Raw genomic sequence first — 18,093 nt, forward strand, 5'->3', positions numbered from 1 at the left:
AACCAAATAACATATGATTGTATTGCTAGGGCCAGGTTTCAGCTAGCCAGGCTTAAAATTTAAGCCAGACTGCGCCAGTTCACACAACTGAACACACCACGTAAGATACCCCTGTTTAAAGAAAAAGGTGCCCCATTCCCACGAGCACATCAGAGAAAATCAGGGTTGCCACACGGCCTGCTGCTCCAGGCAGCAGATCCTTAGGTAACTGCTTGGCTTCAGAACAAATGCATCAATCCATTCTCAAGATCACATCATCTTCAAGCAACTACAATCTCAACGCCAAATCATGACTTTTTGATATTTTGGGTCGGGAGGCAGTACGCTACCTTGGTACGTCTCCTCCCGAACGTAATTCCTACTATCGGCAACGCAGCATGCACTTAAGAGACACAATAAAATAAATAAAAACAACAAGCAGGATATACAGATCGCACCTTTGTTTAACAGTTTAAGCTGGTAAGATCAAATTTGTACATAGATTGGCAAATCATATCTGAACTAGTAGTGGTAATTATGTATTTTCAAGTAGTCTTTCCCCCCAAAAAGGACTCTTCTACAAGCAACACCAGAGCCATAGCACTCAGAAAAATATCTCGGTACCCAATCATAGTACTCAGAAAAATATCTTGGTACCCAAATAATTTGACAAACTAAGACTGCACCTCACCTAGTTCAGTCCCACCAGATTTGCCACCTCTCGAGTCAGGATCAACCAGGTCATTGCCACACCTGAATCAAAATAAAAACATTCAGAAATCTATATATTACATATTAATGAAAGAGAAAAGAGTGGCAAAGCAACATACAAGAGTTTGATATCCATGTTAGCTGGGGGTTTAAAATTGTCGATAACATTCAACAAAAACTTAGCCAAATTGTCTTTCCAGTAGTAGGCCAGTGCTGCTTCTGCTTCCTCCTTGGTAAAACCAACTGGGACAGCTGATTTCCTGCCAAAGCCTCTTCGCTGCATAGAAGAAGAGACACATTAATTATTTGCCAAAATGCCTGAATTATTTGCTAAACACAAGCACATGTAAAACCAAATTAAAATTAAGCTTACTTTTTCATTAGGGTGACTAAGGAAGTTTCTTCCAACAGCCAACCAAGAAACCCCTTCTGAATCAAACCTAGACTTTTTACTGGTTTTTGGATTATGCCAGTATGTGTCCAAAAGAGGCTCCACATCACATATATTTTTTTCCCAACCTCCAAAATCCCCAACAGCCGTAGAAAAGGCCTGCTTTATATTATCATTCATAAAGTCATACTGTACATCCATTCCAAGATACTTATTGATCCTTTCGTTGAATGATAGCAGAGCCGGGTGGTTACTCAGATATAACCTGTAGGTCTTGGACTGCCACTTGTGAATCGGAAATAATTTCAACAGCCCAACCAAGTGGCTAACATAACCAGGCAATTGACCAAAACCTGTTGGGAAGTTACTTCTCGTGAACATCTTTTCGATCTCTTCACCTAATTTGACCATGTCTCTTTGACACCCAGCTCCAGTTGCTCTAACCTTTCTAATATCTGGATGCATCAAAGCATTGCCATTCCAGAATACGAAGTTTGTAATTTTAAATTTTCCGTTGAAGCACCAGCCTTCAGAATGAAGATATGAAAGGTAGATCAATAGCTGAACAATAAGTACCCTGGCTGTCTGTGACAGGAATACCATGTACACATCCCCAGTTGCATTCTTTTTCTTCAGAATAACTGGCAGAAGCACCTTGTAAAAAGGCTTCATGTCTTTAATGATGACATCAAAAGTTTTGTATGTGATCAACATTTGATCCCTGAAAAAAAAATAGAGCTATTAAATGTATGCAGTACAACTATGAGGCAATCATGGTAAAGCACTGGCATCAAATTAGTTTCATTAACTTCACCGTGTAATATGTTCTGATAGTGCATTTACTTGGCATCGTAGATGTTATTATATTTTTCTATAAACTTAGTCATAGTAATTACATAAATTTGACTTGACAAAACTAAATCGATCTACATTTCAGAATGGAGAGAATATTCATTAGGGGCAACTTTAACACAAATCTAGGTGAACCAAGAGGTTAAACTACCTAACCACTTATACAAGGAGATCTCTTCATCACCACAAAATATTGCAAAGAGACCGGACCAAAGTTTCATAATAACAATATAAAACAGAGGACAGAGATTTGAGAAACATCAATCGCTTCGTCAGATCATGTAATCAAGCGGTTGGGAATTACTATACTCTGGAAAGAGACTTACTGTCCAGCCCGCAGACGAGGAATAACTCTGAAGGATGCATCTTTTGGAATTGAAAACACTGAAAGTAAATAGGCCTCCTCTAATACTCTTCCACAGTACAGGAGATATACATCAAAAGATCTTATGCCTTTCCTATTCATCGCAGAAAATATTAATTCCCTCACAGTAGTTTTTTCCAGGTTGACTTGCAAAGAGATGCAGGTATCACCGAACTGAACAAAGACCTACAAAAATAACTAAATGAATATCACGTTACAACTCAAAACAAAACTGTTTCTGGAAAAAGGAACCTACCTGCGTCAGTTTTCTGGAGTCATCTTTTAGGTTGCTTTCTGAGGTGTTAGACCCATTCACCTTTGGCCTTTTGGTGATTTTTACAGAACGGTCACATGTCTCTGGTTGGCCTCTCTTTCTTAGATGCACATTTGTGTCAAGTGCTTCCATATTTAGAGATTTGCCAGGCGCAGACACAGATCCATACACATCATCATAGTTGCTAGGCGCAGAATCAAATCTCTTATTTGCAATATCATCCAAATACACTGCAGAGAGCACTGAGATATCTGAAAGAAGCCTAGCGTTTGGAAACTCTTGCTCCTCTGAACTTTTCTGTGATTTCGCTCTTACCTGCACATAACACAGGGCAAAATCCCATAAGTTCAGAAATAAAATAAGACAGTAATGCCAGACCTCATAGTCGCATGAGAAAGAATGTTGATGGAAAAAGGAACCAACCTGTGTCAATTGCTTTGATTCATCTTTTGACCTGCTGTCTAAGGTGTTACCATTCACCTTTGATCTTTTTGTGATCTTTGAAGAAGGATCATGTGCTGGGCCTCTCTTTCTTATATGTTGTCGCTCAGGTACCTCTATAGGTATGGAGATGCAAAGATCAGTGCAGTTCCTCAGTGTAGGAATAGATCTCTGAGTTGCAATCTCATCCCAAGATGATGTTGAAGAGAGCCCTGAGACATCTGAAACCATCAGAGTCTTTGGAAACTCTCGCTCCTCTGAGCTTCCATATGGTGTTGCTCTTACCTGCACATATATGACACAGGTAAACTCATTCATGTATACAGATAAACATAGGACAGATGTCAGACCTCAGTGCAAAAGAAAGCATGTGGATGAATTATAGATGCACAAAAACAACTGTAAGCTTGTGCACATAAATAACGTAAGATTTCCCAATTGTGCAGGAAGATACATAGACTAATCACCACGCACATGCCTCCAGAAATCATGCAAGATATGAACATAAACTGATGGATAAAAGTTCTGCCATTTAAACACTGGCAAACAGAAAATGCGGCATAACATATATTTAACATGGGACAAGAGGATAGTGGCTAATATGAGACACTGAAGTACAGCTTGAAGAAATACAAAGCTACTAGGGAAACAACTTTGTACCTCATCATGCATAAATTTCAATTCATATGCTTTTCCAATTGACAATGCACCAGATGGTGTTAGGTTGTGTTTGTCCTTATCAACAACAGGCAATCCGGGATCTCTGTTTGCACCCTGTAGTGTATTAATTCCAGATGGAACTTCTGTTTTGATATGATATGGGACACTTAGCGGGGAAGTAATAGAGACACCAATTTCTGGTCCATCAGTAGCAGTCATCAAGTGGTGATAAGCTTCAGTAAAGGCACAGGGAGTGTCCGAGACTAAACTGGGTGAACCATCAACATAGGACATAATGATGGCTCCAGACTGATAGTGAGCTTTTGTGTCTGCAAGAGGTCCATCAAGAAAAAAAATCCAGAAACTATGTCTGTTAGGTCTGAGCCAGTTGGCGTGGAGAATTTGTAAATGGCTTAAAGTTACAAGAAACTTGTAATAAGAAACTGAGATTGATCAAAACAAGCATTGGAGAATTCAATGGAAATGTGCTTATAACCTGTCAAGACAAAAGTGCTCTCACTTGCAGAGTCACGGTAGCAATATACATCACCCTGAGGAACTGCATGATTTGATGCAGGGTTTGGATCAGTTATGAGTACTTCCATTACCCTATCCTTGTTGTTGCTTTCTGACGAATGAAATATCTTGGCAATCCCTTCATTATCAATTCTGTTGCCATAATCTGTCAAACATCTACTCAACAAAAAATGTATGCATGGGTTAAGGAACTCCAAAGTGCCTCTAATTCTGATATAGTGATGTATACTAACAAATTAATACACTTTAAGTAGAAACACAAAGCTAAAAACAGAACAAGCGTGTAAACACAACTGTACGTTCTAAAATTCAAATCTGCACAGAGATAGTTCAAAAAACACACAACAAATAAGATGCAAATAAAGTATTGCATGCATTTTATCTGAAGAGGCATGTCTCAGAATATCAACTATATTCCAACATTGCGACAACATGGTCCATAAAGAAAAGGAATATCCTCTTATTACCTTCTTGCATATCATAGATCAGATAAAAACTCTATAAAGGTTAATTTACATAATACCATTTTGCCAGTGAGAAGCCCAAAACCAATATACTTGTCAAAACCATGAGGTTAGATGCAATCATCAATGTACATCTCTTTACCCAGCAGAATCATCTAACCGATTATGTGGATGTGTGAACAGTTTTATCACATTGTCAATCATAGACAGGTTAATGGTGAAATACAAACTTATGAAAATAATGCATAACCTTTGGTCCCAAGAAAATTAGGCGCTATAATAGTCCTGCTAACAAGAGCAAATACAAATCACATTGATCAACAAGATATCTTCAAGAAATTTTGCAAGCTAAAATGCAAACAAGCACAAATGGACCCACTTTCAAAAAAAAATTGTGCGCAATACAAGCACAAAGTTCAGTGAGCGGGAAGATACCTTGAATCTTGCTTGTACTGACAGCCGACACTATTTCCTGAGCCACTAACACATGTTTGAAAAAGTGTGTCCTGAGAAGTAGAGCAACAAAAGTGAAAAGCTGTTTCAAATACAGGATAGGGTAGTATTCCAAAGCATCATAGACAATATAGAGACAACATAAACATTAACAGCAAACATTTTTGTAAGAGGATCAAATCTAATTTGAAGAGGTGAATTTAATTCCATCAGTTAGCTGCATGCCAAAAATCAATTGATGGAGAAAGTGAAACAGAGATGCTCTGCTAGTAGCGCGCAAGACAATCATGTACAAAACCATTACATAAACGTGAGAGCAGGAGCACATCACAGACACTGTCTACCTAATGGAATAAATGATGTCGTACCATAATTTAATGGTAACAAAAATAATCCACAGAAAATACCAATATAAAAGATAAAACTCCAGCACAATTTGGCGAACCACTGGCATCAAAACCCCACCGGTAGCTACTAGTACACACAGGACATGACAACATTACAAAGCCAGGCACAAACTATAGGTTGAGATCATGACGAACAACAAGATAAGCATATACATAAACGTAAACGTGATGTTCTCCTAAAAGGTATAAAATAAAATGTTTCTTCATTGTCCTTCGGATGCAAACCAACACAAGCAAAAGCTTGACACAAAGCCCCCGCACGGGCGGAATGGTATAGGAAAAGGCAAGCGCATCTCAACAAAACCCCAGCATTTCACTTCACCACAACAAAACCCCACCGAAGGGAACCGCGATCGGCAAGACGATTTGGGTGGGAAGTAGCGCGGTAGCGCAGGGAGGAGGGAGGGTCCGATCACCTGCGCGGCCCTCCATGGCGTGCCGGGGAGGCGAGCAGACGACGTCGTCGGAGGCGGGGGCGGCGCCGGCTCTGGGTGGGAGGTGGGGGCGATCCTAGGGTTCGGTGGTGGCTTCTCCAAATGCCCCATTGGTGGATTCCTCGATCGCAAGTTCGCCGTGAGGGAGAGCGAAAGAGGGGTTTTGCTCTGCGTGTGTGCAGAGGTGTGGCTCGCAACAGAAAGAATGGGGTTTTCTACTTCGCCTCCAGAGTGCTGTACCGTGAAAACCATTCCTACCCGCCTCGAGTATGCGTTCTGTCGCCTCATTGACACATGGGTCCGCAAGACATGGGTCCATTTGTCAATGTAACGAGTTCGTGCCCGCATTTCCTTAGGTCTTGTTTAGTTCAACTAAAAACCAAAACAAAATTTAAGATTCCTCGTTATATTAAATTTTACGACATATGCATTAAACATTAAATATAAACAAAAACAAAAAAATAATTACATAAAATAAATCTTTTGAATCTAGTTAATTTATAATTGAATAATAATTATTAAATAAAAATAAAAATACTATAATACTTAAAATCAAAAAATTTGTAGAACTAAACAAGGCCTTAATCGAGAAGCAGGACCCACATCACTCGGGCTCATCGGGACTCTTACGGCAGCACGGGGGTCTGCAGCGGCGTGTTCGAAGGAGTGGCCTGCGGGCTTGGCTGCGTTCTAGAGAGACCGTTTTCGTGTTTGGCGTTGTTTTAGTCATTGGCTGAAATAAATTAGCACGCAAATCAGTAACTAGGAGAGAAGAATTCACATCTATATCTCACAAAGTTGAACCATCCTCTTATACCATGTAGTGAGGCACAATTTTATTATTTGTTTGCATGTAGCAACGCATAGGCACAGATCTATAAAGCTTAATTCGTCAATGATTTATTGTCTTTCAATTCTCTCTCCTGCAGAGGCTGACAAGTATTATCTTTTGCTAATTTAAACTTTGCAGAAGGGATTTCAGTATTATATTTTGCTTATTATATAAATTATTCTTCTTGAAATGACTCTTAACACATTGATATTTGATTATCTCAGCAACTGAAAGCTTACATGACAATGCCTAGCTTCAAAAGTACTTCATGTCTCCCTTTAACATAGATTGGAATAACCATCAGAGACATCAAGACCTGATCAGTTTTTACAAGGTCCTGACATTTGTGTGCAGTTTAGTCCTCTTCCTTTGGCATGATGACTATTAACATTCTATCTCTACCTGACTTTTCTCTCTGCTTTCTACCAATCCTTTCTATAAGTACTAATTAATATGATCTTCTGTATTAGGAGCTTTCGGCTATTGAAGCAAATAAACAAGTGTTCAAAGTAAAATTGGATCTATAAGAATTTATTTAGTTTTCTAATATTGATGCCTAAACCAACGACTAGAACATTTGCATAAAACAAAGTTGCAGGTATGAGGCAGGACCAGTGATGAGGTTTGGGGCTGAGAGCAGTTGATGGGCTTGAGCAGTAGGAGATCGGAGGATGCACTTCAGTTGTTCGACATAATGCTTGGAGTAGAACCGTGATGCTATTTTTTTGAAACCGGGTGGATTCCATTACTCAGATGCTAGCAACAAATACATGAACGCTTTCAGGGATAGAGCTCATAATTTGCTCCTCTCCCTAATTACATAGGCAGCAACAGTTCTCAAATTATGTGATTACCTTAGACCAATGATTATATGCACTTTAATTTCATTTTACTAATCAGATTCCATATTTATATTTGTTCATGTCAAAATTTTAATTATATTTTAGAATCACTTTAAGGTATTTGATTCTATGGATTTGTTTTTTTAGATAAAGGAAGTTCATCTTTCGTAGCTTGGTTGAGATTGCACTTGTGATTTTCTTGCTTTCGTGATCATGGAGGAGTTGTGGACGATTTAGGAGAAAGCGGCTATGATAGATTGCAATAACTTATCTGGACCGAAAGTTGATTTATTTTTGTACGAAAGAAATAGATATTGGAGATTTCTTTCTCCTAATGTAAAACATTATCTTAGCCGCATCACAGAAAGGTATTACAAAATATTAGATATCCCATAGCAACGCACGAGCATGCTACCTAGTTTCTATAAATTTAGTTGTACTTACGGTATGGAAACCAAAACAACAGTTATGAGACGGATGCAGTAGAATATGTCATATGTATATCGGTAGACGGTGTGACTCGCAAGTCGCAAAGAGAGAACGGGGTTTTCTATTTATAAGTCATATTGTCGGTGTCTAGACCTGTGATCCAGACACTAACGAGTAATACGAGTCTGCATGCCCCGGAACCTCAATGGTAATGTAGGAAGAACACAAGAGGTTATACTGGTTCGGACCAGCGATGCCCTATGTCTAGTGTGAAGGCGAATACTTCGCGCCCCATTGCCACTTCTCGGGGCACTCTGTCACCATCATTCCCGTGTACTCTGGGAGAAGTGAAAGTCCTATTTTGGTTTTAGATAATTGATGAAACCCCAGTACTAACCTCTATACTAACTGTGTGTATACTTAATGAGGTTGGTACGTGCCAAGTGATGGAGCAAGAGATGATCATGGTGATGATGGTGATGACCACAAGATGATCATGTGCTCAACTTGAAAAGAAGAAAGAGAAAAACAAAACCCTATGGAGATCAAGGCAAATGTATTGTTTAGGGTTTTAGTTTTGGTGATCAAGACACCATAGAGGATGTGATCACATTTAGGATAGATAGTCGTACTATAAAGAGGGGAATTCTTTGGCTAATCGGTTATCAAGTGCCACTAGGTATCATTGTTCATGTGCATGCATTTAGAACCTAGTGAGCTAACTTAACTCCTTCAAAGAAAATGACTGTGAAAATGCTAACACACTTGCACATCGTGTTGTATACTTGGTGGTGTTGGCACACTCTGAGAAGGAGGCGGAGGTTGAAGGGTAGAGAGGTCGCAAGCTCGGCGAGATTTGGCGCTTTTGAGAAAATGAAATGCATATTTTCTATTGCGCCGATGGAAAGTTTGGTGAAGTTGCCAGAGTGTTTTCGCACTGAAAAACACTCACCGAACGCTCTGTCCGTAGGCACCGGACGCTGTGTTTGTGCGTCCGGTGTACTGACTGTGTCTGGCGACATTAGGGTTGAGTATCGGACGCTGAGCACCGGACGCAGGCTTGACCCTGTTCTTGCGTCCGGTGTGGCCTGACTTCAGCAAAGAGTTTGACTGAGAGCACTGGACGCTCAGGGTGTGTCCGTTGGTGCGTGTTCGGTGTCCTTGCGCATTTGTAGAGCTCTCTGGGTAAGGGACCAGACGCTCTGGAGCGCATCCGGTGGTGTGGGTTCGGTGACCCCACGCGTTTGCAGACCTCTCTGCACACGTGACTGGTGTGCACTTGAGCACGTCCGGTGGTTCGTTCTTGACCGTTAGAGATCAACGCGCCTAGTTCAAAGAGCTGACATGTGGCTTTATCTGGAGCACCGGACGCAGGGTCTGTACGTCTAGTGGTCTCCTGCAGCGCGTCCGGTGGCCCCATATTTTGCCCAGTGAAGGAGCCAACGGCTCTATTTGTTTGATGGGCTTATAAATATGTGTTGGCCGGCTTGGGGCTCTACTCTCTTGGCATTCTAGCATACGTGACATCCTTGTGAGCCTAAGCAAACACCTCCCACTCATATCCTTCATAGATTAAACATCTTTGTGAGATTGAGAGTGATTCTAAGTGCATTTGCTTGAGTGATTGCATCTAGTGGCACTTGGGGATCGATTTGGCTGTGGTTTACTTATTACTCTTGGTGGTTGCCGCCACCTAGACGGCTTGGAGCAGCAGAGGAGCATTGACACGAGTTGGTGATTGTTCGTGGCCATCTCCTGGTGATTGTGAGGGGTTTGTGCCTACCCGAGTGGAGAGCCAAAGGCAACTCTAGTGGATTGCGCGTGTCATTGAGCTACCTCACTTGTGGGTAGGTTCTTGCAGTGTCCTAGTGAGGACAAGGTTTGTGCTACACCTCTTAGCCGCCAAACCACCAAGTGTTGGTCAACACAACGGGGACGTAGCGTGTCGGCAAGCATGTGAACCTCAGGAGAAAAATCGGTGTCTCAATTGTGTTTGATTGACATTCTCCCAGTGCTTGATTATTTATATTGGTGATTGGTTTATCCCCTACACGGCGGTATAAATATCTCATTCTATCCTTTACTTACCGCAAAATAGTGTAATTAGTTTAGTTGCTTACTTTGCCTTGTGTAGTATAGTTCACTAGTGTAGCTTGTAGTGACATAGCTCTTGTGTGCCTAGTGATTATATTAACTAAAATTGATGGATAGGTGGCTAGCAAACACCTTATTAGAGAAAGAGCAAAAGGCTTCATTTTGTTATATACTAACCTCTTGCTCTAGTGAGTTTGTAGAATTTTTAAATAGGCTATTCACCCCCTCTAGCCATATTAATAGAACCTTTCAAGGAGGTCGTAGTCGTTCCAGAGGTAGAACCACCTGTTCTGCCACCCCCGGTTCGACGACGGCATCAGACTCCTGATGTACATGTAGGAGTGTGACTGCCAGAGCTGGAGCGTGCAGCCGCCAACCTTCAAAGGCTTCTTTTCTCCGCCTTGATTCTGGGACGACATCTCCGCCTTGAACAGGTAGGGCTAGAGGTTCCAATGGGGCAGAACCCCCAGGTACCCCTCGCACACAGTGGCGAAGACCGTCGCTTGCATGATGGAGTTGGGGTTGAAGTTGTGAAGCTTCACCCCATAGTAGTGCACGAGCGCACGCATAAAGCGGCTGGCCGGAATCCCAAACCCCCGGTCCAAAAATGCCAAGAAGCAAACCACATAGCCCGATGGCAGGTTTGGCTCCCTATCATTCACCGAGGGAACGAGCCATTCTGGCGTCTTCTTGTTCGTAACAGGACGGAGAAGTCTGCCTGATACGCGGGCCCTGAGAGCCACCTCCGTGACATTGGATGTAGGCCATGAACTGTCGCCAGCCATGGCTAAAGGGCGGGGGGGCGAGTGCAGATGAGAAGCTTGGTGGCAGTAGGAAGGCAACTGCGGGGGGCTTGAAGGCAGGAGCGTTTGAAGGCAAGGGAAAAGGGAGAGAACCAGGGAGCCCCAACACTGGCTTTTATAGAGAAAACGCCCGTAGTCCGCCCGCCACGGAGCAGATGGGGGAGGAGGAAACAAACCGCTGGCCGCCTCATTAACTGCACGCGGTAACCCAGGCGCCCACTTCCTCTAATTCTCACACTAACCGCACGCACGCGCGCATTAATTTCGCAGGCAAAATGTCCCCGTCTGAAAGGTCCTAATATGGCTAGAGGGGGGTGAATAGCCTTTTTAAAAATTCTACAAAATCACTAGAGCAAGAGGTTAGTAAATAACAAAGCGAAGCTTTTTGCTCTAGCTCTAAAGGGGGTTTTGCAAGCCACCTATCCAACAATTCTAGTTGATATGATCACTAGGCACACAAGAGCTATGTCTCTACTTACACTAGAGAGCTACCTAAAGTCTCTACACAAGCAAGTAAGTGTTGGGTATTCTTAACATCATTACTAAAAGTAGACTAAGTTCTCTAAATCTAGTAACGGTGCCAAAAATGCCAAACCTATCCCTTACACCACTTAAGCCAAGTTGTCATCCCCAGCATGATATAAGAGACGCGGTATTGAAATATGCAATTGCTCTTCTAAATAAATAATGAATGGGATCTGCAAGCGCACAGATTAATACCGATGTAGCATTTTAACCAGAAAGTATTCCAGGTATCGTTATTTATATTTTTACCACTGGGAAGGGATTAGAAATCATCACTAATGATTACAGAATAGAATATGAGATTGAGCATCTATCATTGCATGTATAATTGAGAACATTATATCTAACTCATCATACAGGGATAAGTGTCACATAAAAGATATATGAAATAATAATAGTGACAAGGATAACTAATCTGATCTAGCCACATAATAAATATGATAAGCACCTCAATTAGATACTCTAGAAAGTCATTAGCATGGTATTAGAACGAACTACAAGAATATTCCCTAAGTTATTCTTAACTATATAGTCTAGCATTATCATAGTTAGTGCAAGCATACTTAGCAATCATTGCGAGACAAGACTACGCCCATGCATAGTGATATTAGCAAGGAATATGAGAAACATAGCAATCACTCCCCTGTAATAATGTTGCTCTGCCAGCCCAATACACGAGAGGGGGACTATATAAGAATCAATGAAGCTGTCACTATCACGAACCATCCCACGATCTGGCATATTGGGTACAATCGCAGATAAATACGGTATAAGCACCACGCCTACACAATATCTATCATTTACCCATGGATCCGATGGATAAACGCTATACGATCCTAAGCATGTATATAGATCGTATCTAACTAAGCCAAGTACATAATTATGATAAACTAAGAACAATATAATCTTGAATATAAGCAAGTAGAGCAAAGTCATAAGCAATATATTGAAGTAGAACAAAGTCATATTCATAATATTGAAGAACAAAGATAATTAGAAAGTAATTAGAAACACAATTAGAGAATTACCAAGAATCCTCCTGACAGATCCGGAAACCAATCGAAGATTGACTCCTTCTAGTTCTAATCCTATGTAGCTATGCTAATCTAGATATCTAATTGATGTGGTGGCTCTAATCTTGATCAGAGGCTTCTTCTCCCTTGATGAAACAATGAATTAGGGTTGAGAGGATCTCTCCTCCAGGGGCCAGGGGGTCTGGTTATATAGTCCCTTCAAGTGAATATGGGCCCTTGGATCAAACCGACATAGATTGTATGGTTTAGATTCATCCTTTAGGTCGGTGGAGACTTCCCGCAAAGCAGAGTCCTGATTGGACTCAGGGGCAGGGCGGGCGCCCTGACCAACTGGGCGGCCGCCCAGGGTCTGGCCCCGTTTCGCCTCCGCTTCGGTCTCGTGGCTTCTGGAGTCTTCTAGATGTAAGATAATTGCGCAGCACGTTAATATCTTTACGTAATCCTGACATGTGGGCCTTTCTTCTATATTTCCTGATAACCCCCTGCAGAAATAGACAAACACCAAAACTCGTGGAATTCTCTCAGATAAAACCCTAAGTCTAGATCTTGATTTCATTTGGATCCTTTTCTTTATTTATTTGATAATTAAATTTGATACTTAAGGACCGTCAATAAACTCCCCCAAGCTTACCTCTTGCTCATCCTTGAGCAAGGATAGACTCATCTATGGATCATAAGTTGTTGCAATATATTTAAAAATTTGACGGTACACATGCTTTTAAATAAGATCTCATCTCTAAGTTAGAGTAAACTGTCAAGACTTAAAACTTACTTACTTTACCTACACCATGGGACTTGTAACTGTCACTTCTGTCTTGAGTGGTTAAAAGATAGAACAGTCTAGCCAAGTGTCATGTCTCTTATTCTTGATCAGCTATAGCTCTGGGATTTTTGCAGATTTTCAAATAAAACTCAGAGATTCCTTGTATGATTCTCTCAGGTCTCTTTTTTGTGGTATTTCTGGATCCTTACCAAGGCATTGACGGTATATTCCTTCTCTCAAGATATGTGGTATTTGTGGTATAAGGCATAGTGACATTGCCTTCTCTCTCATCCTACTCTAATAAGGCTTTAATATCTGGAGCTCATAGGTGGGAGATAAAATATACATACTTACAAGACATTTATTGCATAGTCAAACCATGGATCCAAAGTAACAAGTCAATAAGTTTAATCAAGATGTGCATGTGTGGCGAATGAATGGTGTATGGTGATGATGGTGATAGCAATGGTGAAAACAATGGTGGTGGAAGTCTAATTCTATTTTGCTCTTTTGAGGGGATACATACCTTCCTTGCTTTTGAAACTTTTTGAGGAGAATGAGATGCTCTTCTTTTTCTTTCCTCTCAAGTGGGTATCTTTTACCCCTAATTCTACTGTCGGACACTTGTCCATTTTTACCTCTCGTCTCACTTTTTCTTTTCTTTCGAGGTTCCGAGCACTTGCTCCTTTTTATTTCCTCGTATTATTTTTTTTCTTTTCTTTTCTCCTTTTTTTTCAGAGAACTCATCTCTTGAGATAATATAGCAAGTGGTAGTAGCAAGATAACTTGAGCATTTATTTCACAAGGGGAAAACAGAAATATTTTTGGTTATTCTCTCCCGAATTAGGAGTAGAATATTTTTGGGTGGTTCTGGAGATGGAATGGGTGAATATATGTGGATGGTACTTCCGGAGTAGAAGTAGCATATATGAGTGAACGTGCAAGTGAAATCTTGATTCAACCACATGACAAGCTCCTAAGGGTCTACACAGCTTGACCACACTCAATGCTCATAAGCAGTAAATAATAAATGTGTGGCTCAAAGTCTAGCAAGCATGTATATATGGCTGTGGTAGGAATTTAAGCTCTCATCATACAGGAACTCATCATGCAACATTTTAAAGATTTTTAAAGATAAAATTCTCCAGAATTCTAGCATCTCTAGGAACACATAAATAGCAGCTCAACCTTCCCATATCGTATCCGTTAACAACTTATACTTCAGATCAAGTTTTTATCCCACAAGTTTAGGTCTAGAGCAAGCTTTAAATTATAACAGTTATATCTAAACTTGAGAGAGAACTTAAAATTTGCAAATTAGACAGAGCAACTATTTATCATATCTATGCTTAAGTTTTATTTAGATACAGGTTAGCATAGCCACTTTATTTATTTATTAAACACACTAAGCAAAAGACATATATAAGCATAAAATCTTTATTTGGTTTTCCCATAGTTTATGTGTATTAATATTCTAAAATAATATAAGTATAAAGATAGATAGAAATACTTATCGGAATAAATGGGGGTGCTCTCCCCCAAGCTGAATTTTGACGTAATTTCTCTTGGTGTAGCTGGCAGGTGGTAGAGGTGTATTTGAAAGTCAGCAGCATTCTGACAGCGATTAGAATGTCCTCCGTCTGCTAGTCTTCTTGAATTCTGTGGAGCTCAAATAGACAACAAAGCTTGTGGAACTGATTAAGTGTTAGCATAAATATATAGCCTTCATCATCTTGAGACTCCTTAATAATTATTACTCCCTGTTTCTATATTTTTATTTTATAAAGCAGAAAAATATTTATTTTATTTTTATGCCACCACAGTGAATGTACGTATGGGTTTTATGTCACTCGTATACTTACATGGGGCTTACTGTTTTTCATATTTTTATTTTCTTTTTAGGATAGCATGAACATGTTTAACTAAATAACTTATTTGAAATAATTGAGAAGGAAAGGGTAACTACCAAGTTTACCTCTTGGCAAGGCGTTCGGTGTTTTTAAGTCCTCCGAACGGGACTCTCCAATTTCTTAATCGTCCTGAGGTTCGTTGGGTGGCGTAGTCGGTATTTCCGGCAGCGCCTCCTCTTCTTGTATAGTTATCTTCATTTTCCATACCTGACTCGGTGCTTCAATATCCTCTGGATAATTCTGTTTAAACTCTACGTCTTCTGACCTTACAACTTCTCCTTCATAGTCTGCCCATCCGTCCTTGATGATCTGCCTTCTCTGGTTGCGGTTGCGTCGTTTTCTTACCTGCTTAGATTCTTCAATAATATAGTTAGGGTCAGTAAAATAACGGCGTACCTTCTCTGAGGGGAAGTGCATATGGACTTCTCCGGTTCCAATGTAGATAATTGCTTTAACGGTGCTGAGGAACGGTCTTCCAAGGATGATGGGTGGATCATACTCGTCTTCTCCCATGTCAACAACTTGAAAGTCTGTGTAGACAAAGTGATCGTCTATTTTGACTGGGACATCAGATACTATTCCTTGAACTTCTCGAAATGTCTGATCTGCCATCTGGAGCTGAATGTATGTTGGTCTTAGTGGCATGGTCCCTAACAAGAGCCGATAGGTGACTGCGGCCATTATGTTGACGTCTGATCCGGTGTCGCAAATCGTCTTGTAGAAGTTGTATCCATTTATGGAGTAGTAAATGCTTGGCATTCCTGGGTCGTCCTTCTTGGTCAAAAACGGTGACTTCAGTTGGTGATCTTGGCCTCCATGGACTACAGTGACCATCTTAGCTGACTCGGTCCACACTTGCTTGTTCCTGTTCCTCCTGTTGGTCCTCTTCCTTGATTCACGTCTGGATTGATTTGGAATTTGTGTAGTCTTGTTCTTGAAGAAAAATGTCTCCTTCTTCCCTTTGATGTAGAAACTGATCTTAGCAGCACTGGCGTAGATGATAGCTCCCGTGGTGTTCAAGAATGGCCTCCCTAAGATGATAGGTGCTCTCTCATCATTTCCGGTCTCCACCACTACGAAGTCTGCTGGTGCATACAAGGTACCAACTCGGACACAAAGGTTCCTCACTATTCCTTTTGGAAAAGTTATCGTCTGATCTGCAAACTGCAAACACATGGTTGTCTCTAATAAAGGATATGTAAAGAATTTTTCATAGAGTACCCTGGGTATAATGTTGACACTAGAGCCAAAGTCGCAGAGTGCTTCGGGGAAGTCCACCATGCCGATGGAGATCGGGATGACGGGGCGTCCTAGATCGCCTCTCTTGACCGGCAAACGGTCAGTAGAAAATTTAGTGACGGGGTTACTCCAATTACCTGCATCAAACGTGTCTACAAGATTTGCAGATTCTAATCCTTCCGGTTGTGATGGTATACCGGGGTTAGTAGTAGGAACAGCAGCAGCTATTTGATTTAACTGAGATTCAATCCTTTTATTAAAGCTAATTTGATTCTTGATGGCAGTAGAGAAATTATCCATTCTATTATTTATATTTTCTAGTATTTTATCATTAGATGCCAATTTCTTAGATAGATTATCCATTAGCTTTCCTTGATTAGACACTAACTCTCTCAAAGGCGGAAAATTATTATTGTTGTAAGAATTGTTACCTTGATAATTACATGAGTAGTTAGGCCTCTGTTGATTCCAACCTTGATTTTGTTGAGGACGGTTGTAGTAGTAGTTGTTGTTGTTGATGTAGTTCACATCCTCAAGTATCTCAGGGCAGTGGTTGCCTGAGTGTCTAGTGTCTCCACACTCCTCACAAGTCATGTGAGAGTCGTAGATGTGCATAACTTCTTTCTTATCTCCAGCTCTATCATCGAGCTTCTTTATGAGCAGGTCTAGCTTTGCAGACAGCATGTCTACCTCCTTCAGCTGATGCATACCTCCACCTCTCTTGCGTGTCTGGGTCCTCTCTTCATTCTAGCTTTGGTTGGACGCCATCTTCTCCACAAGAGCTGTGGCTTGTGGTATAGTAAGTGATAAGAATGCTCCTCCAGCTGCAGCATCCATGGTCTCTCGGGCACTGTTGCTGAAAACTTGTAATCTTCCCACGGAGAGCATTGGTCTTGCCCATGGGAAAGAACTTAGCTAGGAAGTTTGTTGAGCAGAGTGCCCACGTAGTATTCTTCTCCTTTGTAGCATAGAACCACTGCTTCGCTCTTCCTAACAGTGAGAATGGGAAGAGGCGAAGTAGTATAGCGTCTTTGGAAACTCCTGCTATGGTGAATGTGTTGCAAATCTCCAGGAAGTGTTGTAAATGAGCACTAGCATCTTCGTGTGCCTTCCCACAGAACTGGTTGGATTGCACCATGTTGATAAGTCCAGGCTTGAGCTCAAAGTTGCCATCGATCTCTGCAGCAGGTCCAGTGCGGATGTTGTCCGTAGTGGGAGCTGAGAACTCGCGGATTGATTTGTTCGCCATGGCTTCGAACTCTGAAGACAAGTTCCGGTGATCTTCTTGATTGGATGAAGCTTCTTACTGAAGTGTTGATGATTTCTTTAGCTTGGCCCTCGTCTTCTTGAATAATGCTTCAGGATTGTCAACAAAATTCCCTGGAAGATGTCTTCTATTCATACATTCCCCTGCATAAGATAAAATAGAAAAATATCAGGGTAAAACTGTATGAGAGAATAGATAAGCTCAATCATATTAGTGATGCGAATGATTACTCTAAATCTTTTATTCTATTCCTGAATAGTAATCAACCTTCCCCGGCAACGGCGCCAAAAATGCTTGTTGGGTATTCTTAACATCATTACTAAAAGTAGACTAAGTTCTCTAAATCTAGTAACGGTGCCAAAAATGCCAAACCTATCCCTTACACCAC

At 40.9% G+C, this 18,093-nt stretch overlaps 1 protein-coding gene across 2 annotated transcripts; it reads right to left on the reverse strand.

Annotated features, from left to right (window-relative positions):
• On the reverse strand, window positions 421-6,138 carry LOC8054196. Of its 2 annotated transcripts, none has more exons than XM_021462216.1 (10): window positions 5,950-6,138; window positions 5,109-5,179; window positions 4,193-4,365; window positions 3,673-4,001; window positions 2,995-3,297; window positions 2,554-2,886; window positions 2,260-2,483; window positions 1,064-1,802; window positions 810-967; window positions 421-732 (listed from the first exon to the last, which is right to left on the reverse strand). In XM_021462216.1, exons 1-10 carry the CDS (start codon window positions 6,076-6,078, stop codon window positions 654-656), a joined length of 2,538 nt encoding a protein of 845 aa, XP_021317891.1. In that variant the 5' UTR covers window positions 6,079-6,138; the 3' UTR covers window positions 421-653. The 2 variants fall into 2 exon arrangements, with proteins under 2 accessions (XP_021317891.1, XP_002468282.2); XM_002468237.2 differs by having other exon boundaries at window positions 4,169-4,365.

This window comes from Sorghum bicolor, chromosome 1 (genome assembly GCF_000003195.3).
Source record: "Sorghum bicolor cultivar BTx623 chromosome 1, Sorghum_bicolor_NCBIv3, whole genome shotgun sequence".
NCBI lineage: Eukaryota > Viridiplantae > Streptophyta > Magnoliopsida > Poales > Poaceae > Sorghum > Sorghum bicolor.

What these genes read in the sequence shown, in the direction of transcription:
- LOC8054196 (XM_002468237.2), bottom strand. Translation starts at nt 6,078, where the DNA reads ATGGGGCATTTGGAGAAGCCACCACCGAACCCTAGGATCGCCCCCACC. An exon ending in CGCCATGGAGGGCCGCGCAG is followed by an intron (nt 5,180 to 5,949) that starts GTGATCGGACCC and finishes TCTACTTCTCAG; the next exon opens with GACACACTTTTTCAAACATG. An exon ending in TGAAATTTATGCATGATGAG is followed by an intron (nt 3,298 to 3,672) that starts GTACAAAGTTGT and finishes ATATATGTGCAG; the next exon opens with GTAAGAGCAACACCATATGG.